The sequence below is a fragment of the Mastigoproctus giganteus genome, chromosome 4, assembly GCF_048544385.1.
Source record: "Mastigoproctus giganteus isolate SK-2022 chromosome 4, ASM4854438v1, whole genome shotgun sequence".
Taxonomy (NCBI): domain Eukaryota; kingdom Metazoa; phylum Arthropoda; class Arachnida; order Uropygi; family Thelyphonidae; genus Mastigoproctus; species Mastigoproctus giganteus.
The window spans coordinates 84107896-84135013 of NC_143578.1; the positions used below are offsets into that span (position 1 = coordinate 84107896).

The 27118-nt window shown below is 36.0% G+C and overlaps 1 protein-coding gene across 3 annotated transcripts in view; it reads right to left on the reverse strand.

Annotated features, from left to right (window-relative positions):
* The window catches only part of Hcf (Host cell factor), a 722783-nt gene that overhangs the window by 334948 nt on the left and 360717 nt on the right, over positions 1-27118 (reverse strand). For all 3 annotated transcript variants that reach the window (XM_090372788.1, XM_090372787.1, XM_090372786.1), the window contains exons 12-14: positions 18936-19114; positions 4052-4111; positions 1246-1398 (exon numbers count right to left, since the gene is read on the reverse strand). In XM_090372788.1, coding sequence (XP_090228914.1) covers positions 1246-1398; positions 4052-4111; positions 18936-19114 — 392 coding nt within the window. The remainder of the gene's footprint in view (positions 1-1245; positions 1399-4051; positions 4112-18935; positions 19115-27118) is intronic.

Consider the following 27118-nt stretch of genomic DNA (forward strand, 5'->3'; position numbering starts at 1 on the left):
AAGAAAGGACTTCAGACGAGGAAAAAGGAAGAAACCAGAGGGCGCAAGGTCGGGGGATAAGCAGGATGTGGCAATATTTCAGTTTTTCCTGGCACGTCGGCAACATTTCATGTGCACAAGGTACCCTTTCCTTGCTCTAGGAAATGGTTAGAAGTCTGTGAACTGATGATTAATAATTGACAATCTCCAAAGAACTAGCTGCACAGCAAAGGCTGTGCAGCTAGTTCTTTTTGCAACACTCTTCTGTTAGCTTGGGATCCTTCATGGGATTTCTTCATGTATTGAGGCTCTTCAACACGGGAATTGTTTCTACCAATGTGCAACAACACTGAAAACAATCTTCTCCAGATTTCTTTAGTGACTATTTCTTCATAAATTGTTTTGGGTGTTTTTTCTTGCAGAAAGAGGAACTGATCTGTATTCTGATCTGGCATTGATCTGTATTCCACTTTATCCATTGTGAGACTTCATTGCATTCAGACAAATAAAAAAAATTGAACTGTCAGACTGAAGCCAAAATTTGTGTGGGTACTATAGAGATGTTAAAGTATCAAACAAAACAAAAAAATCATCTTTCTATTACTGCTACTACTTCTAGGTGAATACAAATCTTTTTGTTCCCTCCCCCACCTGCATAGATACATTTTATATTTTATGATATATATTTTTCATTTTCAGTAGAATTAATATTTTAATATTTGCTATTAAAAAAATAAAGGTATTGCAATCTCTGTCTTCTGACTTCTCTACTAATGCCAGTGTTCGCCAAGGTTCACTTCAGTTCATGCAGAAAACATGAAATAACTGGCAATCTTCAAACAGAATTCAAAAAATCCAAAACTTTTTCATAAATTATAAATAAATTTGGGCACCTGTGGAGTATCACTTGTCATACTTGCTACACTTTGAAGTGCCACCAATGCTGGGTTAAGAAAAATAAATGGAACTAACAGGCGGAAGCAATGGTAAAACCATATTACAAATAAGGAAGTAAAAAATCTTGGGTTGCCTTACAACCATTAAAAGGTAAGTTACGGAAGAATGATAGATTAGAAAACAGATATTTTCAGTAAAAATTAATGATAATAGGATTAAAGACAGGCAAAGAGGATTGAGGAGTAAAGAGAAAATAGGGCTTACTCATTCTTGACTAAGGCTAAATATATGATTGGCTACTATGACAGCCAATCAGTATTAACATATTTGAAAAGAATGATGATGAAAGAAGGCGGGCACAGAACTTACCTGTGGAGATACTGATGAAATTCCAAGGATAGTGGGCTGAGCAGTATTTGCTTGAGGAGTAATAATTGCTGTTGTAGGCTTCCCCCCAGAACCTCCAGCCTGAGTTGTAACAAGCTTGACAATAGTTGCACCTTGTGGAATGGTAGTCTTTGACTAAAGTTGTCAATAAATAGAATATGAGAATTGTAGTTCTACATATTTATATTAAAAAAACTATTAGTGTCATTTACCAAAAATGACACACTTTAACCATTAGTAACTTTTTCAACTTTAAAGAAAAGCTCAATTTCTGCAGCAAAATAGCTGAGCACTATTAATAACTTTTAATTAAATAATTCTGGAATTGAAGTTCTCCACTAATATTTATTATATAATATATAAAATGAACGGAGCAATAAATGAACATATCAAAATTAATAAAAAATATAATTTATGTAAAATAAAATCTTTAAAATGGCAAACAAAAAACAAAACCAACTGTATTTACAACTGAGTAAGTAGTGGTATTTACTGTGATGCACTTACTGTAACAAGTAATTGTTAAGTTGCATCTACTCCCATTTGACTTCATGCAAGTAGTTGGCTAATTAGCAAGTGCCTGCCAGCATTTAGCAAGAATTATATGGAGATGTACCAGTTTTAAATACAACCTGGAAACTGCAGAAAGCCTGGTTTCTGTAGAATTCTCAGCTTTATACATGCAAATCAAGCAGAGTCCACATAACATAATTTACACTTATTACACATGAAATATGGATCTAGAAAAGGGCTAGATCAGTAAAGAGCAGAAAAGAATGTCCAGAATTAATACTAATCATCCCTCCTCTTAAGTGTCTAGTTTTCAATGAATGCAAAGAATGGAAATTAGATGAATGGGGGGGGGTGAATACAGTATGCAAGATAGGATCAGCACATTCTAGGAATAAATTTATAAAAAAAAATAACCGAAAATTGAATGAGAAAGCCTTTTTGATTAAACTGAAATTTAATCTTTTTTTTAAAGGAAACCACAAGCACAACTTCAAGTATTCAAGCCTGTAGGTCCTTACGGTCATATTTCAATAGTGAACTGCTGAGAAGTATTCACCGATGCTCACCATATGACCTGTTAAAGACTAAACTAAAAAACTAAACACGTAGCTCAATATAATAAAGCCTCCGCTGCCAAAAATAAGAAAGTAAAAATTATAAAATGTAAATTTTTATGTGGTTCCCTTTATCAGAGAGCAAGTGTTGATATTGTCAAGGTTGTTGTTGTTTGTTTGTTATTTGGTTTTTAGGAGCATTAGCAACTAAGGCCATATTGCTCCGGGATATGCGGTGGTCATTCCCTGACCTTTCCGCATCCTCCGTATTTGGTGGTGACGGGCTCGAACCCCGGTATAATCAAGAAGCGTGTGCTACGCACTGAACTAGAGTCAAAGTGGCAACAATATTTTACTGATGAAGAAATTAAAGGCTCAACTTGGAAAACAGGCTGTTCTGTTTTTCAGACAAGTGAGGAATTAACCTCATAGATTTCATGGTTGGTTGGTTGGGTTTTATTGGCGCATCAGCAACTAAGGCTATAATGCGCCAAAACCTTGTCATAAAAAAGTAAAAAACGTTCAGTGACCTAATGAAAGATTTCATGGAACAAGGGGACACAGCCAATTGCTCATTATATGGAGACAGTAAAGACATGGAAAGAGTGAAGTCAGAAAGAAGAATTTGTGTGGACAGCATCACCACATTTTCCATACAGTTCTGACTTTGTGCCATTAGACTTTCACCTGTTTAGCTTATGAAGGATGACCTTCAGGATGGAACACTTCAAAGATGGTGGTGCTGCTACCGCAGCCATCAACAAGTAATTCTTGGAGGCTAAAAGCATCTTTTATGAGAGGTGGGGAGGGATACTGGCTGTTACAATGATGGAGGAAATGTATACAAAGTAGTGGTGATTATGTGTTCCATTCACAAGCATTGCAACAGACACAACAGAAATCGCGGGAAAAAACGAATAAATATTTTTGTTTTTCGAACTTTGTATTTGATATGAAAATGTTTCATTAATAAACCAAAAACAAATAATTAATTTATATAAAATATGTATCTTCTGCTTTCATTTATATATTGTATTTTTCTTTTAAATTGTTCATTTTTAAACATGATTTCATGCATTACACGTTTTTTTTTTTTTTTTTTTTTTTTTTTTTGCGGTGAAAATTTTTGTTTACATCTTTGTCAGGTGTTGACTTTATTTTTCTTTAAAACTGCTTGTTTTTTCGATAAATGAAGCATGCTTCACTTGGTAATGAATAAACTGTCAAAATTAACCTGGTCATCTCTTCTTTATTCCATCTTAAATTTGAACTTTAAAAGTACTGCCTGAGAATCTGGAAACTCCGGATCGACCCAATCCCCGAGCAGTCCAGATTTTCGGACTTTTACTAAGAGTTTTGGAGCCATTTTGTTATCTATTATTTACAGAGCAAACCCACATATTATGCTGGAAGACTGTACATAATGGTTCAGCTGCAGTGCTGTAGAATAAATATAGTAATTTTAAAATAAGTGTAAGCTGACTTTTCACTACGATGAAGATAATAACTGTACAATAATTAGTCTTTTGGAATTAATCAAAAAGGATGAGTACAAAAGTCCATCTTGGCTAAATTAGACAAACTGATTTCTTTACTAAAAAATACTGACATAGTAAATTCCAAGAAGACTAAGTGTTTAGTGAAACAGAAGTTACATTCAATAACTGTTGCCATAACTAGATTGTGATTTATCTTATCTTCATATGGTGTATTCCACTTACCTGCAATTGCTGTCCCTGGACAGATCCCGATTTACTTTGGATTAAGCTCACTTTAGGCACCTTTAAAAGAAAAAAATGAATGCACTTATATACTAACAAAGAAAGGAATAAAAGCATTAAAATGAATAGAAGTGGGAATAGAAACAAAGCTGGTATACTTTGGGGAACCCAATGGTTATTTCTAACTAAGACAAACAATTAATATTGTTTTCTTTCTCATGGCTTTGAAAGTTAGGAAGTAATTCTTTCCATTTTTTCTCTCTCACACATGTGCTTGTATTAGTTAATCTATACTACTTCCCACTACTTGGACATTCTGATGTATCTGTTCATGCACATCTAGTTTATGTTGTTTTATGTTTGTTTAGTGGTCAGGTCGTTGTGGTTGGTTTTCTTCTCCATCTATGGTGATATTTTATGTAATTTGGACCTGATGCAATCTTGGGGGTACCACGAAATTTGAATTAGCATTTTTTCTAAATTATATTAGGAGCACATCGCATCTGCCACACCCTTTATCTTGATTTATTCCCCCACCCCGTGTTTGTTGCAGTTTTACGTACTGGTTTACTTTCGATTCACCTCTTATTTGGCTTACCGTACTACTGGCATAACCTTCATTTATACTAAAATTATGTTTCTGCAATATGTAGTAGGCAATGCTTTTTCAGCTTATGATGTTTGCTATATTCATTTTTCTTACTTCTGTTTTTCTTTTTCTTTCTTTTCTTTATTGCCAGTTTATTTAAAATTTATATTTATATATATAGTAGAGCTTGGATAATTCGAAGCTGAAGAGATCAAAATTATTTTGAATTATCCAAGTTTTGAATTAAATAATTGTTTTTTATAGAATAGGAGGGCAGAAGAATAATTCGACATAACCAATATTTTGAATTAAGCAATTTCAAATAATCCAAGCTCCACTATATACAGGTAGTTCCCAACTTTACAAGTTAATTCATTCCTACCGAAAGCGAAACTTGAAAAGCTGGAATTTATAAACCATAGACATAATGTTAAAAACAGGGGTTATGCTCTCAACAATGAAATTAGCTAATTAGTTTATCATTAAACGATTGATTCAGCCAAAGAAATGAAAATATAGCCTGTAAAATCAAGCAAATTACAATTTAAAGAAATTATTTATGACTTACAAATGTTAAAGAATGTTTATTCTTCATCATCATTGAATAATACACACTCATTTATCGCTCTTTGTTGGGTTGGCACTCGTTGGTTTGTTGCACAAGGAGTCGCCTTCTTCAGAAATGCTACAAGAGGCATTTGTTTCCAAGATAATCTCTTCTCTTTTCTTTATATTTCACAATATAAACAAAAATATTACAGCTGTGAATTACAGGCTCCGAAAAATCGATAAGTGTTTTCCTTTTTATTTACCTAATTGTTATTTTATACTGTATTTTATATGTAGTCTTATGGTTATTGTTACGCTGGTTATTTTTATTTTTAATAAAGAGTTTTTGTAGATTACTACTTAATATACGTAAAACCGTTATTTCGTTCGAATCTTGCGGCCATTGTTTTTGTATAGAGTAGTAGGGAATTCAAATTTTTAATTGTGATAACTAGGCAGCTCTAACGTATAATTATATAGCATAATACACATCACTGCATTTAGGATTCTATTAGATAGTGTAGTATTGACAATTAATTTATTAAATTTATTGATCTCATTAATTTAACATATCATGCCCCAGACTAGAGCAGCAAAGTAACGGGCACAAAGTGGCAGGAGTGCTGTGACTCGGGGGAGGGGGGGCAATTCTCCAACGCATCAAAGCCTAAAAAAATGTGCAACTTGTGAAATGTTTGCCGAACTCTCTGGAACAGAACATGATCTAGCCAAGGAGGATGTCTTTGTGTGTGCCAGGTGCAGAGAGTGTCGAAAAATTAGGCATCAACTCAGCGTTCTACTGGGCATCTATGAGAGCTTGAGTTGTAGAGTAGATGCCCTCGAAGAAATTAATTTGAGGGGCCCGTCAAGCTCTCAGCTGCCCAACTCAACAACAGTGCTCACTCCTGGGCATCAGGACTGAGCTCCTGATGCCCGGCAATCTCCAAGGCAGAATGTGCTGGTCCCAAAGGAACTAGTTATTGTTGGTGACTCTACTATCAGGGAGACTGGGAATATATTGTGTAAAAAGGATAGATGGAACAGGACCATCTATCCATCTAGCCAGGGGCAAAAGTTCATGACGTAAAGCATATATCACCTTTTAAGGGCACAAAGGGTGATATTGTTGTACACGTTGCCACCAAGGACATTAAGAGTAGGAGATCTGCAGATTTACTTAACAAATACAGGTCAATGTTGCAAAAAAGTCGCGAGTTAGGGTTAAATTAGAAAGTGTCTGCAATTCTGCCTAGACACGATAGGAGGGAATACATGATGAGAGCCTTGTCAATCAATTCAGCCCTGGAGGGAATGTGCAAGGTTCAAGGGGTAGAATTTTTTTCAGCACGGTCTGTGCATGTTAACAGGAGAGACTGCTTCTACAGGGATGGGATACACTTAAATAGAAAGGGTGCAAGAATATTTGCTAATGATATCGTGGAAGTGTTAGGTGGGTCGGAAAACTGATAGCCTGGAGGGGGATTCACAGACTAAAAGGTTAAAAGTAGCTGCAGGCAGAGGTGAAGGTGATTCTTGCGCTACTTCTATTAGAATAAGCAGCGGCGTGGAGCAAGGAGTGTTGGGGGTTTCAGGGACTGATGGCAGTCATCGTGAAATAGGTGGGTATATGTGTTAGGTAATTAATAATAAGAATAGGTACATGTATACCAATGGTAGAAGTATAGTAAATAAATTTGATGAATTTGAAGTGTTGGTCAAGACATCAAAGGCGGATATTGTTGGGATAGCAGAGACGTGGTGTCACACAGATATAAGGAATGCCGAACTGGAATGTGGGAAGTGCAATGTGTACAGAAAGGATAGACAGGATAGGAAGGGAGGAGGTGTTATGCTGTTAATTAAGAAAAACATAAAATCAAAAGAAGTGCATCCAGTTGATATAGATGAACAGCGCACTGTTGAGTCAGTTTGGTGTGACATAAGCACTGTGAAAGCAAAAATAAGGAGTGTATTATAGGCCTAATGACCCGAATGAGTACAATGAACAATTGTACAGAGAAATAGAGTGGGCTAGTAAATCAGAATGTCTTATAATGGGGGATTTTAACTTCCCAGATATTGACTGGAACTTGTGGGTTGGTCACTCACACACTAGTAAGACTTTTGTGGATTTATTGGATGATTGTTTTCTGCAGCAGCATGTTCGAGAGGCAACCAGAGAGGGTAATACTCTTGATCTGGTTATCAGCAGTGATCATTTGTGTATTAAGAATTAGCAGATAAAGTAACCACTAGGTGGCAGTGATCACAGTGTACTGATGTGGGATTTATTTAAAGATATAATTACCATCAGGGGTAAAGGAAAGGGTTTTTGCTTCCGTAAAGTTGAGTACATTGGTCTCAGACAGTTTTTAAATTCTGTACAGTGGGATCAACTGACGATGTTACCAACGGTAACTTCTAAGTGGGAAGCATTCAAGGAATTAATCGTGGATGCTACTAAAAGTTTCATACCTATTAACCATATTCCCATCCGGGTTCAGCAAGTTAATTCTATAATTTTTACTCTAATTACAAAGCTGAAACTCGCTATAGTTGGAGCCAGAACTGTTTTCTTGAATTTTCCCACTTAAATTTTCAAAACCTTCTATTGAATTTCACGCAAATGACAAAAATGTGACATCAAGTATGCATTTTTTAGGCCTTTTCAATAAATTTTTTTACCCCCGCCCTAACCAGCCTAGAGCTTATGAAACCTGACACCTGATTCGTTTCTTGGTGTAAAGCGCGCGAATTTCTTTTTACAGAGAGTAGCAGTTCTGATAAACAACTCCGCCTGAATACGAGCGAAGCGTGGGAAGTATATATCACATGACCTCGTCAACCATACAGCTACATCGAGACGGGGAGGGAGAAGTGTAAATAAACAAAAGACGAACAGGAGCTACTGTTCTTGACATAAGAAGCAATAAAGCGATAAAGCAGCAATAACAGTTTATGAAAGGTGAACAGATCGTGTTTCCTATCTTCAACGTGTATTGCTCCTAAGAACAGAAGTTCAAGGAAATTCATCTGTTGGAAATGAGAAAAACTGGTGTATAACTGATAACAGTGCAATGCGCATTTGATAAAAAAAAAAGTTTGCTTTATTGTAATTGTTTTTAGTAAACATTATCAGAACAGCAGTTTCCATCTTCTAACCAAATTTCGAGAAAATATTTCTATTTATAGCTGCATTATAAACTTCGAAAACTGGTGCATCAAAAGAAAGTGAAAAAAAATCATCCGCTGTGAATTTCTTTCTTTCTTGAAACGTGTATTGTTCACATAACTGCAATATTTCTAACAATACAAAGCTAACAGATTACAACTAACGGCTGCTCAAAAAGTATCATTAGAAGATATTTGCTTGTTACGCTTCAATGTCATCGCAAAGGGAGAAATTCTGTTTTAGTTCAGAAGCCGAATAAATTCACTATCCACAGTCATAAAGCTGTTCTGAGCTGCAATAAACAGATAAACTCTGCTGACAAATAGACTTACTCCCCATCACTTTTATTGTTTTACTGTGGTTTTTAGCAGATGAGTCTGACTGCTAAATTCAGTGCGGTTTCTTGTATTCTCTCTCTCTCTCTCTCTCTCTCTATTTCGGGATCTCTGACCGTGTGGTCATCATGGAATATAAACAGAAAATTTGTTTGTTGGAATGCTGCCCACCAATTATCAACTCTTTTACCAACCTTCTAATGTATGTTGTGTTCAAATAATCCACTTTGCGAAATTCGAAAGTGCTACATCAATTAAGAGCAAAAACGGTTTCCCCCAACATAATGAATTACTTTATAGGTATAATAATGATTTTACTGACTGGAAGAAAGTGTCCACAATAAAACAATTGTACAAGGCGAAAACATGCGGTCACTCAAAGGATAAGCAATACAGCAATGTTTGAAATTTATAATGCAGTTCGCTAGCTAATATTTCCAGAGAAATTATTCTGGATTTTTTATCAAATGAACACCAGACCAAAATCGGACTAATTAGTACTTCCGCATCCTGGGATGAACTGACTAATTAGAACTCCAGCATCTCTGATGAAACATCATGCACACCGATATCGTTTGCTACAGCAATAATGTAAAGAAACGAAGCAAAATATTGTAACAGAGCTATAAAGCAAAATAATGTTAGAAAGTAAATATGCAAAATATTGTTCTCTAAAACAATTGCAGTTTCGCCATCCTAGGATGAAGCTGACTTAGAGCTACAATGCATTTTTTTTTTTATTATTATTTTTATTTATTTATTTATTATTATTATTATTATTTATTTATTTTTTTTTTTTGAGTTTTTGTATGGGCGGCTCCTAGAACAAAAGTTCATCTCCGCCTCATTGCCCTGTTCAGTTTTTACGCACTGTCAAGGTAAGGCCAGTGTGTGTTATGTCGTGAAAAAAAAAATAAAAAAAATCATCCCGCTTAGTCTTCATCCCATGTTGGATGAAGACAGATGAAAAGGAAGGCAAGAGAGAGTGAGAGAAGTTTTTCATCCTGCACGGGAGAAAATGACAGGAAAGAAAAACTGTGTTTGTGAGCTTATGTGTTTGTTCTGTATTGTGATGTTGTGTTTTGGCATTTTGGCTACCTGGAAGCAGTGATCACCTGGATGACTGCCTCCAGGTACTCGTCCCTAGCAGGAGGGCAAAGCCTTCCCTACTATATGCACGCCCTCCTCCCTGGGGAACGAGTTTCCCAGGGAGGAAAGAAAAACTTGGATAAGATGAAGAGAGGGAAGGAGAAAAGAGGAGAAGAATTATCCCGGCCCAGGAAAGCCCCAATCCAGGATCGATTGCTAGAACAACACAAGAAAAAAATAATAATAATAAAAGAAATAAATAATAATAATAAATTTTAAAAAATAATAATAAATAAAATAAATGAAAGTTAGCTCTCTGGACCTTTGACAATAATCTCTTGGCCTTCTCCCCACCAAAAGGGTTTTTATTTCTCTCTCTCTCTCTCTCTCTCTCTCTCTCTCTCTCTCTCTCTCTCTCTCTCTCTCTCTCTCTCCCCCTCCCTCCTTCCCTCCCTCCCTCCAGGGTCGGACTAGAAAGGGTGGACTCCCTCCCCTAAGGAGTTTTTTCCCTCAAGTGAAAGAAGGGAATTCGAAATTTCATGAAAATGAACCCTGTTTTTCTTCATTCGGTGAACGGCTACTCTGTCAGTGCAAGAAAAGTGAAATTGCATTTGCAGCTCAGAATGGAATTCAAGCATTGAAACACATGGCATTTTATGGTGATTTTGTGTGATAATGAAAATTCAATTTTATTCTGGAAATTTTTTGATGGTGTCAAATGCATATCAAGGAAATATTGAAGTATTCAATAACAATTACTTACAATATCCCAATCCCTCACTACGAGTAATGGATTGTTCTCAAAATCTGTTACTAGATGCGCATTTTTTTTTTTTTTTCCCCCGTTTGTACACCAGGTGAGATGCATGTGAAGTTCCTTCGATATCAGTTTTCGAGGTTTATAACGCAGCTATGAATAGAAATATTTTCTTGAAATTTCAAGATCAAATATACATCCATGAAACTGCTGTTCCGATTTAGTCCTCTAGAAACAATTACAATAAAGCAAACTTTTTTTTTAATGAAATGCGCATTGTAGTGATCAGTTTTAAGACAGTTTTTTTTCTTTTGTTTTCTTTCTGTTTCCAGTATAGCTTCCAGTAGATGAATTTCCTTGATTTTTTGTTAGTAGATAATACATATTGAAGAAAGGAAATGCAATATTTTAGTTTTTCAAAACCTATCGTAAATAAAGCAATAAAGCAACTGTTGTGAGTGAGCCATGCCAATTAGTGTTTGCAAGTAATGATGCTCAACTGTTTGTTTTCCACGAAAGTTGTTTACAGTTTCATTTTCTCCCTGGATCACCTTGGTAACATTAATTACAGAAGCTTGACTAGTCAATTATCTCTCCGCGTGTGTTGATTCGTTTTAGCCAGAGGCGCCGAACTGACGCGCAAATTTTTGAACTAATGCTGTAACGCATTTTATTTTCAAAGCTTGGATCTTGTTTTGCCGACACATCAAAATTTAATAAATTGAAATGTGATCGTATATTTTTGCTGTTTTAGAGTGAATTAATAGTTTTTGCTGAGAGCTAAAGGTAGGAAATCAAAGGATATACTTCTGTTTATGTATATTGAGAGTTTCAATTTTGAAAATTGAGTAGAAATTATGGAAATTATTAGTTTTCTTCAGGGGGAGCAACTTTCGAGTTAGGGTTAAAAATTAGACAAAAACAGGGCGGACTTAGACTGGGTTAAGAAATATTGTTCAAGGTTTAGTTCAAATGAACTAATGAGACTAGTGACAGAGAAGAAAAATGCATGGGATGCATATAAATTATCAAGCGACTCAGAAGCCTATGGCAGATATAAGCTAGTCAGTAATCAGGTCACAAAGGAGGTAAGGCAGGCGAAGGCAGATTACGAGAAATCTTTGGCAAAAGATGCTAAGAAAAACAGCAAGGATTTCTTTACTTATATAAACTCTAAAAGGAAGGGAAGTGAATCTAATTGGTCCACTTGATATCGATGGTTCGACTGTTGATGATCCTGCTCAGATAGAAAACAAACTGAATGAGTATTTTGCATCTACATTCATACATGAGGAGTTATTAAGGTTTGAAAATGGCAGAAGGTTATCAAATTGTAGCAGGATACTTAATGATTTTGTAATAACTGAGAGCAAAGTGGAGGTGAAATTGTTGAAGTTAAACGCAAGAAAGGCATCTGGGGTGGATGGGATCTATCCAGTTATATTAAAGGAGGCACCAAAGCAACTAAGCAAACCCTTAGCCATAATTATGAGAGCATCCTTGGACTCGGGGGAAGGTCCCCACGGACTGGAGATGTGCAAATGTACCCCAATTCACTAAGGGGGGATCGAAGGGTGACACAAGTAATTACATACCAGTTAGTTTAACTTCTGTTCTTGGTAAAATAATGGAGTCACTGGTTAAAGATGCACTGTAGGATCATCTAGACAAGACTGCAGCAATAATTCAGACACAGCAAGGGTTTGTTAAGGGAAAGTCTTGTCTGACAAATTTGATAGGATATTATGATGTGGTTACAAAAGAACTGGATACAAAAAATAATTTTGATATCATATATTTGGCTTTCAGGAAAGCTTTTGACACTGTTGCGCACGGAAGACTATTGTACAAATTGGAGCAGAATGGTATTAAGGGTAAGTTGCTACAATAGATAAAAGGATGGTTGAGTGGGAGAAGACAGAGAGTGGTAATTAATGGGTGCTGCTCTTCGTGTACTAATGTTACTAGTGGAGTCCCACAGGTTTCGGTGTTGGGTCCTCTGTTGTTTTGTATATTTATCAATGATATTGATGAAGGTATATCAGGCTTAGGGTAGAAATGTTTCCAGATGATACAAAGGTTGGTAGGGTTGTTAATGACAGTAATGGCAGTGTGCTACTGCAACAGGATCTAGATAATTTGGGTAGATTGGCTAAGAAGTGGCAACTGAAGTTTAACCTTGGCAAACGCAAAGTACTGCATATGGGTAGAAGTAACCCCAGAGAAACGTACCAACTGTGTGGTACTACACTTAAGGTGGTAGAAAATGAAAAAGACCTGGGAGTAATTGTGCAGTCAGATATGAAGTTTTCTGAGCAATGTAGACAGGCTGCTAGGGCAGGTCATGGGGTTTTGTCAATGATATATAGGAATTTTGCTAGCAGGGAAAAGGAGGTGATTGTCCCTCTGTATAAGGCAATGGTCAGGCCACGCCTTGAGTACTGCGTACAGGTCTGGAGGCCTCATTTTAGGAAGGATGTAGATTTGCTTGAGCGTGTACAGAGAAGAGCAACAAGATTGGTGAGGGGAATGAAGGGATCCTCTTACCAAGAGAGGCTTAAGTTCTGCAAATTGCAGTGGCTGGAGACTAGGCACCTGTGCGGTGATCTGATTGAGGCGTACAAGGCCTTGAATGGGTTGAGCACGCTGAATTCTGATGGGATCCTTCCATTTGTTCAGATTACGAACGTAAAGGGGCATAAATTCAAATTAAGAAAAGACAGATGTAGAATAGATGTGCGGAAATTTGCCTTTAACCAGCAGGTGGTTAATTGCTGGAACAAACTTCCATCTCTCATTATGGAAGTTGATAAGTTAAATAAATTTAAGGAGGAACTGGACAGGCATTTGGAGAGAATGGTGTGATTTTTTTTTTTTTTTGGCTGATGCTGCATAAGCTCACACACTTGCTTTCTTGCATCATATGCCACTACTACTACTAATAGCATGCATATGCAATTTTTTCAGCAGCACATACACAAACTGGAACCAGCTAACATGATACGCACATGTGAGACTGCAACAAACATAATTCGTGCAGAGTTACAAGTTTACAAAGCTTAAAAAAAAAAAAAAAAAAAAAAGGAATGAAGAGCAGATTCTGAAAATTTATTTCTGTTTTTATATGATTGAAGATTGCAGTGAATGAGGAAACATGTTTCACCATGAGGGAGAAATCCGCACAATTCCAGCTATTGGCATTTTCACAATTAGATGCTCACAGATGCAATAACATGGAGTTTACTAACCGTTTATAATTGATTCCACTAATAGAAAAGCCCAATGAACCTGAAAGAGGAAAGTGTTTTTATTGTTTTATGGTCATGACCTGCAGAAATGTGCTTTAGAAAAAATCACAAAGGCATTCAAAATTGATTCTTATAACGGAACATATGAAAACGATGAAATTTTAGTGCATTTTAATTGATTTGACATTCACCAATTTGAATTGGTAACTAACGTGACTTACATTATAAAAATTACCTTTTAGAGAGGTAAATTTGTTTATATAGCAAAAATTTCAACTTCCGAGGTTTTGGAACGAATAACTATAAAGCAATGTGCTATTGGGTTCACATTACGATATTTTCACGATATAATGGTGTCTCTGGAATGGATTAATATCGTAAAGCAGGATGCACTGTATTGTATAGCTACACACTTGGTTTGAAATGTGGTATTTATGAAAGTTTAACATTCATTTTTTTCAATTAATGTTCATATTTTCGATTTTGTTGATATTTGGAAAAAAAAAAAAAAAAAACCTCACAAACCCAGGAACTCGTGTGTGTGTGTGTGTGTGTGTGTGTGTGTGTGTGTGTGTGTGTGTGTGTGTGTGTGTGTGTGTGTGTGTGTGTAAAAATATAGAGAATTTTACATCTAAAAAAAAAAAATAATAAAGTGTAACGCTATGTGCATCAGAGAGAATGGGGAAGCCAAGAATGCCAATTAGCAGATATTAGTGCCCTGAGCATATAACCAAAGAGAAGCCCCTTAAAAAAATAATAAAAATTAATAAAATTCTGGCTATTTATTTAGTAAAAGGAGTCACTAAATGGTATTATCATTCAATTCATCCTAATAATTATCAGCAAAAGCTATCTATTTCTGATTGCTCTTTGCCAGTAACTGCAGAACTTAAACAAGGAGAAGAATAACAGCTAGCTCAAAAGATAGCAGATAGAACAATTATATACATAAATAATATATATATATATATAAAGTTATGTAAAAGCATATGAGGAATACAAATAGAAAAAGAATATCAGAACAGATTAATGCCATCACATTACTGATTGAACATTACATCAGTCTGTATATAACCTTAATTTTTTTGTAAATATAATACCAACGGGATAAATTGGAGAATTTAGAATATAAGTAATGCTTTTCATCTTTAGCTTAAACTGATATCATATTGTATCTGGTTCCCACAATAATACAAACAAAAATATACTATTCCCCAAGCTTTAAATTCTAATTAACATTCAGCCCATTCTCAGGAATGCAAAGCATTAGATTTTGCCTATGGCAAGGTAAACTATCAGGCCACGGATAAAACCTGGTACATTGGCACAACAAATAGTACTACACACACACAAAACCTAATGAAGGCGGGAAAATTGAATATTTTCAGACTGACCACCACAGGATATGGAGGTGAGGTACTATGATATTTCAATCTGATACATACTTGTAGGGCTTTGAATCTCCTATCACAGTTTGCTGACATATATGTAAACCACCCTGTTTATTTAAAATTAAGTACATATATTCAAAAAGATTACTCTCGTTATTCTAAATTATCCACCAAGTAATTACCTAAAGTTAACCTAGCAAAGCTGGTATAGAGATTACAGAAATGGGTATGTATAATACGTCCCTCTAGTATGGTTATATGTCTGCTCAAAGCCCTTGAGGAAGTAGCAGAAGTATGGCCATGAGGGAGAATGTTAATTTTCACTAACTTTTGCTAACTTTCTCCAATTTCTTCAGCTTTCTCTTATCTTCTTTAAATTTATATTCATTTGTTGTTGTTGGTGGCACCTCTGTAGCCAGGTGGGCAGGAGCAGCAGTGCGTAGCACACGCTTCTTGATTAGACAGGGGTTCGAGCCCATGACCACCAAATATGGAGGATGAGGAAAGGAGAGGGAATGACCACCGCATATCGCCGGAGCAATATGGCCTTAGTTGCTAATGCTTCTAAAAACCAAATAACAAACAATTTGTTGTTTTTTTTTACTTATGCATGATATATATTTATATATGTAAGACTTTCCATACCAGGGCTAGATTTACATATAACTAGGGGGTTGGTTGGGGTCACTAAAAACCTGATGCTCGCAAGTAGTACCATAATTTAATAAGTAATAATGTATAAATAAGTTTATAATATATATATATGATGAAAAATAATAAGTTATTACTTACCCTCTCATAACACCCACCCTCTCAGCATTTGTATTTAATTGCCCTGTCCGCTATCTGTTGGGATAAATGTTTTTCTACTATTAACCTACTAAATTGCTAATAAATTATTACCTTTTTTCACTTTGGCCTATCTTTAGGTCCTGTGGTTACTGGCAAATAGCAATCAGAAACAGGTAGCTTTTGCTGATTATTATTAAGATGTATTGAATGGTACTAGCCCTTGATAACATACAATTCAATCCTTTTACTAATAATTAGCAATAATTTTATTAATTTTTATTAATTAATATTTTATTATTATTATTTTAGGGATTTCTCTTTGGTTATAACTCAGGGTAATCATACTTCTTCCTTACAGTATTAGTAACTAGCTGATTTCTTATGGTGGGCATTAATATCTGCTAATGGCATTGTCTGCTTCCACTCTTCTTTTTTTCTGCCTACCGCACAGAGTTTACACTTTTTTTTTTTTTTTTGATAGTTCTCCATATTTTCTTATACCACAGACTGATGTAATGTTTAATTGACTCTTCATTAGCATTAATTATTTCTGTTAAATATAATTTACAGAATATTATTCTACATTATCATATATTTTTTTTTCCCATCTTTAACTAGTTTGTTCAAATTTTAATCACACGCACAGCCACACAAAAGATTGTTTTGCAAAAGGATGATGAATGTGATTTCTAATAACCAAAAAATTCAAAATAAGTAACGTTATTTATGCTTTTTGTTTTAGGAAAGTTTTCTTCTCAAATTGTAGTGCAGAAACAGAAATCATAGAAACAAACAGATATGATCAAATAGTACCTTATTCTTCTAATTCAGAATATAGTAATACTTTTAATACTCATCCATGTTACATATGCAACTAAGCATGGCAGAGCTAGTGGGGTTACTGCTCTGCTTAAATCTGGATGGATTGCACATAAATAAAAGTTTGCTTCTAATTGCATAAGATGGTACATTATAGTAGGGTGATATATATAGTGATTAAAACTGAGCTCTTTCCAATTTATAGTCAGATTTTTTGTAATTTTATATTTTATTTAAAAGAGATTAGGGATTCACCCAGAGACTAAGACATAAAATGCCAAAAGGTGTGATTGAGCGTGGAAATACAAGTGGTGATTCTACAGCTTTTTTTTTTGTGTGTGTTTTCACTTGCTGTCACATATAGCCAGAGCACTCACTAGCCAAGCTGAATTCTTTATGCAAGATGTTATGAGTGCAATAAACTGAATTGAAAAAACCCAATTCTGCTAAGAGTGAGGGAGTTTCAGAGGAAAGGAGTTTGTGCCCTTGATCAAATTCAATCGGAGGGTCACCAAAAACAAGTATCTGAGGAAATATCAGATGACGTACTTCAAAAATAGGACTCCAGAAGTGGATCAACCAATACAAAATGTTTTGGTTCTGCGGGAGGTAGTCTAAACTGGGGACTCAATTCTAAGGGAACATTTTCTGTATGAAAGACAGAAGGGTGTCAAAAACAAAATCTGATAATGGGGGAGAGTCTGCACAAGATAGATTCAGGTCAGTGACATGACATGGAAAATTACTCACACTGTCATAGAGAACAACTGTGTGCAACCATTAATTACCTTAAATACTGAAGGTAAACTATAATAGAAGCAAAATTCACCAGGAATCTAAGTCCACATGGAAAAGCACTTTTGAGTAACAATAGGGGTGTATCAAGGGTGTCAAAAATAATAACATAGAAAACTTGATTTGTCAATACGGTAACACCAGGAATAGTGGAAATGAATTAAATTAATTTGAGCTTCAGATAAAGTCAACTAATGCTAATGTAATTGGGCTTAGTAAAACATGGGTCAAACATACAAGATGAAGAATTTCATTTTTGCAAATACTGTATGTTCAGGAGAGAGATAGGGAGAGTGAATGATGCATCTGATCAAAAATTGGCTGAAGATGGCAAGAATGTTCCTTGAGTCAAATCATGGAAACCTGGACATGGTGTCAGTGTACTGTGAAATTACTTCCAGTAAAGGTAAGATGGTAGTTGTATTATGCTATAGGCCAACTGACTCTTGGGGAGTATGACAGAAATCACATTAGGCACTCTGAGTGGGCTAGTAAATGCAATTTGACGTCAATCTACCACTTATAAATTGCAACACATGGACCAAAAATGCACTTATGGTAAGAGGGATTCCCCCCCCCCCACATCCAATAAAAACTTTATGCATTTACTTCAAATTATTGACAGATATGCGCCCAATCTAAAAACATAAAGTTCAGTTACTGCTTCTCAAAGTTCTCTTTCCAGTGAAATTCTTGTGAAATTTTTCAAAAACTGAATGTGGACAGCAGTACTGTTTAGATCAAAAACTAACCCAAAACTAACATTTTATTCAGCAATCCTATTATTGGATCACTAAAGTGCAAATATATTCATCTTCTACAAGCATTTGGACTATTACAGTGAGCTTTCAATAATTTAATTGTTGGGAGGGAACTTGAAAAATAGGCTCATTCTGGATGACTGGCTGAGATAACAGGCATAAATTTGTTAGTGAAACGTACAGGTCATGATACTACAATATTCATGACCTTCTGTTATGGTGGCTTTCATGGAGCAGAAAATTCTCTACCATATCATAATCTGTAACAACAATCATGTAAGAAATTTCTCAACCTCATTTTTTGCCTCAACAATCAATGACAATGTAAGTGAAATCTATATATTGTTTAGTTGCCATAATTTTTGTAAAACCAACCTCTAGAAAACAGAGAAATATTTCAAGTTTCAGTTAAATCTCTCTCTCTCTCTCTCTCTCTCTCTCTCTCTCTCTCTCTCTCTCTCTCTCTCTCTCTCTCTCTCATGAATTTGCATTCCATGGAATTTGCACAGGCAATACTGGGTAGTTTTGGTGGAATAATAATAAAACCAGTCCATGATATCAAACAAAATGAAATGCAAGCAGCTTACTGTTGCAACAGTGACACCTTGACTTGTCTTAACCAGTGTGACAATCTGTGGTTGACTTGAAGTAGTGCCTGCTTTATGAACTGTAATGATCTGTTTCCCAGGTGATGCACTAACTCCACCTGCTGTCTTCAGGATTGTGGTCGGAGTTCCCACTCTAACTGTCTGTGTTGCAGCACCACCTAATGGCGATAATTAAACACACAACATTACTGTATTCTATTATCTGAAAATACAATATTTCTAATTTTAATCTCTAGAATTCTACACAACTTCATTTTCATAAATTCAGTATATATAAAATAAAAAATAGGTTATACAGTGGGACCTTGACTTACGATGACATCGACATCTGATATTCTCAGTAACTGATATACCTTCCATGCGATCATTTATTTTAAGGAACGATGATATTTGCAGGTACCGATAGCTTTCCAATATTGCTGAAACAATACATGGGTGGAAATTTTCAGATGTGTGGCGCATGGAACGTCATTCGTACAAGATTGTTCTCAACCAATTAGTATCTTTATTATTGTTCAACTCATGGCAAGCAGAACGTCACTTGTACGATCTGAAACTTAAAGCTCCATCAATCAGTGGCAGTGCTGTGCACTTTGAACACTTATGCCCAGGAACGCGTACATCACTAAGGATAAGGCTAGCTTACCTGGGCGCAAGCCAATGAAAGATAGGCTCACTCTCCTGTCGGGTGCTAATGCCTCGAGATTTTAAGCTGAAGCCTTTGCTTGTGTATCGCTCTAACACCCCCAGAGTATTTAAACGACAAAAGGTCGACAAAGGCATGCTGGGAATGTTTGGGCGCAGTAACAAGAAGGCCTGGATTATCGAATGTCTTCAATGAATAGGTGCTTGAAGTTTTTTCTCCTTCAGTGAAGAGTTATCTTGAGAAAAATAAGCTTCCTGTGAAGGCACTGCTCCTGCTGGATAATGTGCCAGACAACAATCCCAACCTTGTTCAATCTCTTTAAGCACAATTTGACTTTGTTCAAGTCAAACTTTTTCCACCCAACACCACTCCTCTTCTTCAACCAAACCAGCAATTGCAAACTTCAAGAAAATCTACATCACAAAGTGTTCGCAAGTTGCTTTGCAGCGACCTCTGGTGAAAATGCTCTCACCCTCAAAGATTTTTGGATGTCGAATTTCAACACACTCGACTGTGTGAGGCTGATTGTAAGTTCTTGGAATGATGTTTCCACCAGGTGCTTAAATGCAGCCTGGGAAAACATCTGGCCTTTAATTATCCATAACATTGACGGATTTGAAGATGATGGTGCTTTGACAAATGATTGTCACCCTTGGTAAATCAATGGGTCTTGAGGTTGGAGGATGTGAAGGACCTTATTGGCTCTCATGGGTGTGAGCTAATGAGTGTCAATAAGGTCAAAGGGGCCAAAACAGTTGGAGAAATTTACAGAGAGTGACACTGGTGAGGGAGAAGAAGAAAAAGACACTCAAAAAGTGTCAGCTGAAGCTTATTTCTTGTTGGGAGCGTTTATGAGAAGTGGTAAAACGCTACACTCACGATGTGCAAAATGGAAGACAAAGTCATTTCTTACTTCAGGAAACTACAAAAAAGTCATCAAAAACAGTCCACTGTTAGTGGGACAGTTTCTTTGCCAGTAGCAGCAAAAGACTGAAAAGACACTGACACTTGATAGAGTCCCACCAACACTATGCCACCAATGATTTCAACAGCTTTGCACTAATGTTTTATGACTATTTGTTAAATAATCTTTATAAAACACTTGTTTTTAATGTAAAAATGAAGTATAACATGTAAAAAATATCTATTTTATATGTTGTTGGGGAATGAATTACAGGAAATTGATGTATTATTAGTTTCAACTTACAATGTGTTTCGTGGAACTAATTACCATCCGATGTTGGGGCCCCACTGTACATATTTAATATCAGTTAAATAGGCATGTTGCTTTCCTAAAAAAATGTTATTAAGGTATGCAGTAATATTACTGTGCTTGCATATAAATTAAACTCAACACATATGGAACTGGGTCATATAAATGAGGGTAAGAAAGAGAACTAAAATATCTAGCACTAATATAACAGGTGACATAAAAGAACTGTGATTTCAACAGAAAACAGTAATTAATATTAACAGTGGCAAATGATGCAAGAAACCAAGGCAGCAAAAGAGAACAGGGGAGAAATTCACCTATCCATTCCCTCCAATGGTTTGTCTAGTTCTTCCTTGAATTTATTCAAACCATCAACGATCAATAGTAGCTTGTTCCAGCAATCACCCATTGGCTGAAGGCAAAACCCTGCATATCTAATCTGCAACTATCCTTCCTCAATTTGAATTTATGCTCCCTCATGTGCACGGTCTGAGTAAAAGGAAGAATCCCATCAGTATTGAGTTTACTGAAGACATTCAAGGCCTTAAACACACCAATCAGATCACCTCGCAAGTGCCTAAGTCTCTAGATGCTGTAATTTTCTAGGTAAGAGCACCCTTTTGTTCCTATCACCAATCCCCCCTCTTTTCTGTATCAATTTCTCTTCTCTGTACCTATTCCAGCAGCTCTAGATTCTTCCTAAAATTAGGCAACCAGACATGTATGAAGTACTTGAGATGTGGCCTGACTGCTGTCTTATACAATGTGATAATCACCTCCTTATTCCATCTAGTAAAGTTCCTGTATATCACTGAAAGAACCGCATGAGCTGTCCAGGCAGCCCATGTGCACTGGAGAGAACTTCACATCAGACTGCACAATTACCCCCAGGTACTTTCATGCAGTAATCCCAGTGTAGTACAACACAGGCATTGTCATATGGATATAAGGGATGCAGAATTTGAAATGGAGAGTACAATATATATAGAAAAGCCGGTCAGAACATGAGGGGGGGGGGAGAAGGAGGAGTTATGCTCTAAGTTAAGAAGCACATAAATCTATGGCAGTGCATCCAGTTAACATGGGTGGCCAGTGAAATGTTGAGTCAGACTGGTGTGACATAAGCAGTGGGGAAAACAAAACTGAGAGTTGGTGTATTGCATGCCTAATGACTGTGGTGAGTACAATGAACAAATAAATAAAGAAAGAGTAGGCCAGAAAATCAGAATGTCTTATATTAGAAGATTTTAACTTTCCAGATTTTAAATGGAACTAGTGGGTTGGTCACCCACACACCATCAACATTTTGTAGATTTCTTTGATGACTGGATGACTGTTTTCTATAGCAGCAGCATGTTAGGGAGGCAACAAGAGAGAGTAATGATCTTGATCTGATTATCAGTAGTGATTATTCATGCACTAAGCATCTGCAAATAAAGAACCACTAGGTTGCGATGATCACAGTATACTGATGCAGAATTTACTTAAAGATGCAATATCATGAAGGGGCGTAGGGCGGATGGGATCTATCTAGTTATATTAAGGGAGGCAGCAAAACAAAAGAGCTAAGCAAACCTTTATCAACGATTATCAGAGCATCTTTAGATTCAGGGGAGGTCCCTGTAAACTGGAGACATGCAAATGTATCCCCAATTCAAAAATCGGGATTAAAGGGTGACATGAATAATTACAGACCTGTTAGCCTAACTTCTGTTCAAGGGAAAATTGATAATAACTATTAATTTGTAGTAGTAGCATGAGTACTTTAATAGTTAAATTAAAGAACTGAACCAAAAAGAGCATTGGTCTTTAGATCATGAAGTAAAACTAATTCTCACATCAGAATAAGTTATAAGAAGCAGACCAATATTTCCACAGAAATAAAGAAACAGAATTCATTAATAAAATAAAGGTTTAAGACATACAGAAACACAACTGATGATAAAGGTACTATTTATGATTTCTTATCAAAAGTGGCATTTGCTAAATGCTAACCACCAGCAATATTGATATATATATATATATACTAAATACTTAAAAGCAAATACAGTAGACTCTCGATTTTCTGAGATAGATGGTAAAAAACGAATCCCGAATAATCGATCCCGGTTAAACCAAAAATACAAAAGTCCCCAACATATGTAAGAAATATATGTTCCAGATACTAATAACATATTGCTACTATATTATTATTGAGAATATCTGAATTCCGCGCGATACTTGTAATGTTTGGCCATTTTCATACATCCTTATTTAGTTTAATTTTCTGATCCAAATCGATGGCTTTTCTTTTGTTGGTAGATTTACCAACAAAATGATCACACACTATTATCAGCTGATGCCAACTCACATTTTAATAAAGCACATTTCTTTCCCGGTTACTGGGCTTTTCTGTTCATGCATCTAATTATAAACGGATAGTAAACTCAATTTTATTGCATTTGCGATAATACAGATAGCGAAATGTGTGGGTTTTTACGTTATTATGGTGAAATGTGTCCCCTTCACTGAAAGCTTCAGTCCTAAAAAAAAAAAAAAAACCCATAAATAAATTGTAAGAATCTTCTCTTCTTTCCTATTTTTTTGCTTGCTACTCCGTATCTCACTTGTGCAATTTGTACGTCCTGTGATCGTCGTTTTTGATTGCTTATTTTATTTATTTATTATTTTTGTTTGTTTAAATTTTACAATCCTTAAAAAAAAAAAAAAAAAAAAAAAATTGAGTGAAAAAAAAATTTACATAAATCTGTAGTTGCGTAAGTTGGGGACTTATCGTATTGAAAAATGTTCAGCAACCTGCATAAAAAATCTGGCGATAGATTAAAAAAAAAAAAAAAAAACTTACCATGCACTACTCGTGTGTCCAATACGATGCTTCCCTTTATTTTTTGCGATGTCGATTTTAAGTCTAATAGCTTCCCTTTATTTTTTATGATGTTGCGTATGGTTTGGTCACCAATAGTATAATGGTTCCTCAGAGATTTAACAGATGCACCGTGTTCAAACTTTGGAATAATTTCGAGGGAAGTTTTTGTTTAACTGAAAACGTAACTATTTTGCGTTTACCCATCATTTTCGCGATTTCTAAACAAACAAACAAACAAACAAAAAAAAAAATTCTGACATCCCTGACATAAATAACAAAACAAAATTTGTCCTTTTGAAGTGCAACGGACCACAACAATCGAAGCGACGCACTAAAACAAACTAAACATTTGGTCCTTTTTTTTTTTTTTTTCTTTTTTTTGAGCGGCGGTTGTGAAGAAAGCAGGGAATTGCAAGATAATAGGTACACTAATCTCCCAATGACGACTTATAATGCTGCTTGTCACTTATTTATGACTTGCAAAATATCTGTTTATACCTATTCTAGGTATTACTTGAATTTTTTTGATTTCTGGTTGATTTTTTATTTATTTATTTTTAATTTGGAGTCTTGAAGTGTCCCAGTTAATCGAGAATCTGCTGTATAAAAGTTTTATAGATTCCAGTTGTCTTTATTGCCTTGATTTAACTGATGTACAAAAAACCTTGATTGACACAGAGTGCATTGTTGGGGCAATATATAAGTATATATAAGTTTACACAATAAATTGGTTTCATTGAGCTAAAACTTGTGATGACAAATAGGAAATAACAGTAGATTAAAGCTGTTGGCTGGAAGTTCTTTTGATAACATGGCAGAGATTTGGTGCACTCTATTCCAGGATTTGGCTGTTCTAGAATTTCTGTTACTTTGTTTGTCAAAAGGAGAAGACAGACAGTGGTTATCAATATGCATTACTCTTCTTGGACTAATGTTATTAGCGTAGCCGAGTAGTCAGGAACGGGAGTGCAGTAGCACACGCTCTTTGAGTAGACCGGGGTTCAAGCACATGACTGCTAAATACAATTGATCTGCCAACCTGCACTGGAGCAGCATGGCAGATTATGGTCGATTTCCCTCGACATAAATCGTTGAGAAGGCTTCCATCCTGCAGTGGATTGATAATGACTGCAGTTTGTTTTTGTTTTTTGTTTTTTTTTATTAGCGTAATCCCCCCCCCCAGGGTGCAGTGCTAGACACATTGTTTGTTTGTTTCTATATTTATGATATTGAAGAAGGTATATCAGGCTCAACGACTGCAGTGATATGAAGGTTGGCAGGGTAGTTAATCGCAGTAATCGGGTATGCTACTGCAACAAAATCTAGACAAATTCAGCGGTTGTGCTGAGAAGTGGAATTGAAGTTTAACATTGACAAATGCAAGGTACTTCATAAGGGAAGCAAGAATCCCAAATTAATGTACCATCTTGTGTGGTACCACACTCAGGGCAGTAGAGAATGAAAGAGATGTGGGGTAATTTTGAAGACAGATATGAAGTTCTGAGCAATGCAAACAGGCTGCCAGAAGAGTAACAAGATTGGTGGGGGGGGGAACAAAAGTGCACTGTTACCAGGAAAGGCTTCAGTTTGCAAGCTGCAGCATCTGGAGACTAGACACTTGTGAGGAAGGATGATCAGGCTGGATGTGCAGAAATTTTCCTTCAATCAGAGAATGATTAATTACTGGAACAACCTCCTGTCTCATGCTGCAGTGGTGGGTAGTTAGAGTAAGTTCAAAAAAGAACTAGACAAACTGTTAGAGGGGGGTTAGGTAAAATGGTAAGTGCTGCCTGCTTTTTTTTTTTTTTTTTTTTTTTCTGATGCAGTATAAGTTTGCTTTCTTGCCACTACTGCTATTACTAATAATGCAAGGACTGTTCTACTGAATCAACAAACTTCAAGCTCTCAGACAGTATAAATTCAATTTAAGAACCCAGGGTTATAGATTACGAGTCACATGTTCACCTGTGAAATTCCAGAATATCGAATGATGTTGCTTCAATCTGATATGAAAAGGGTTAAAGATATTGCAGAGAAAGATAATGTGGCTATGATTCAGCTTAAGTTGAAGGCGGAGAAAAATTATATGTTCTCTGGGTGGGTGGGTGGGTGGGTGGGTGGAGACAGAGAGAGGGAGAGAGAGAGAGAGAACATCCTGAAATACCTTTGTAATACATTTGGTGAAGATATGCAAGATGACAAAAAAAAAAAAAAAAAGGCTATATAGTGGTAAAGGCAGATATGTGAACTGTCGATCAAGCCCTAGAAAACAGCTTGATCAACCTTGAACACACTTTAATGTGAACATTCTAACTTAAACTTATCTGTCCTAACCTGAACATTATCTCACCCAAATTAGATAATGTTATCAGCAGCAATCCACCCAAAGACAATGGAATGAGATAATGATGGGTTGACCAACTGATGTAAAACTCAACAACAACTGATGAATTACTTGTCTTTTCAGAAAGTTCAGGCTTCGAATATGAACGTGCCCACTTTTCTTCAAGAAATGTCTTCAAAAGTAATACAGTACATAAGTATATAAAAACGATTCCAGATGTGTTAAAAACCAAGTATCACTTTTTACGAATGTAAACAAGTTGGACATACTGCCTGAGATTATCATGGAAGAAGTTTATTAACAAATTTGTTCAGACAATCTGAAGCAATAAATACTGAGAGTATGGTGCTGGAAGATTGAAAGAACACAATTTAGAGCTTTGGTGGTTAGAATAACTCTGATATTAGTATTAGTAATGGCCGCATGGTGCAAGAAAGCCTATGGCTTATGCTGCACCAGCCAAAAAAAAACCAAACAAAACAATGATAAACAAAATAAAATAAATAAATAATAGTAATTAATAAAAAAAAAAAAAAAATTAAACCTATCATCCTATGCACTTCCTTGACCCGAAGGTACTATCCAGATGACCTTTGAATTTCCCCGAATTGTCAGCCTCTACCACCCATGTAGGCAACTTATTCCAGTAATTTATAACTCGCTGGCTAAAATAAAACTTCCTGCAGTCCAATCTAAACACCCCCCCCCCCCCACTGTAACTTGAATTTATGTCCCCTAGTTCTAGCATCATTTATAATCTTGAAAATTTCATTCTCATTCATTTTACTGATGCCTCTCAGAGCCTTAAACACCTCAATTAAATCTCATCTAAGGTGTCTAGTTTCCAAACTCTGCAACCCACACATTCGAAGTCTTTCTTCATAAGGATGCCCTTTTGCCGATCCCACCAGGCGAGTGACCCATCTTTGCACCCTTTCAAGAAGCTCGATACCTTTCTTTAGGTGCGGTCTCCGTACTTGAACACAGTATTCCTAGTGTGGCCTAACAAAAGCCTTATATAATGGGATTATCACATCCCTATCTCTATTTGCAAAAGTTCGATAGATCATCAATAGGCCACCATGGGCCTTCC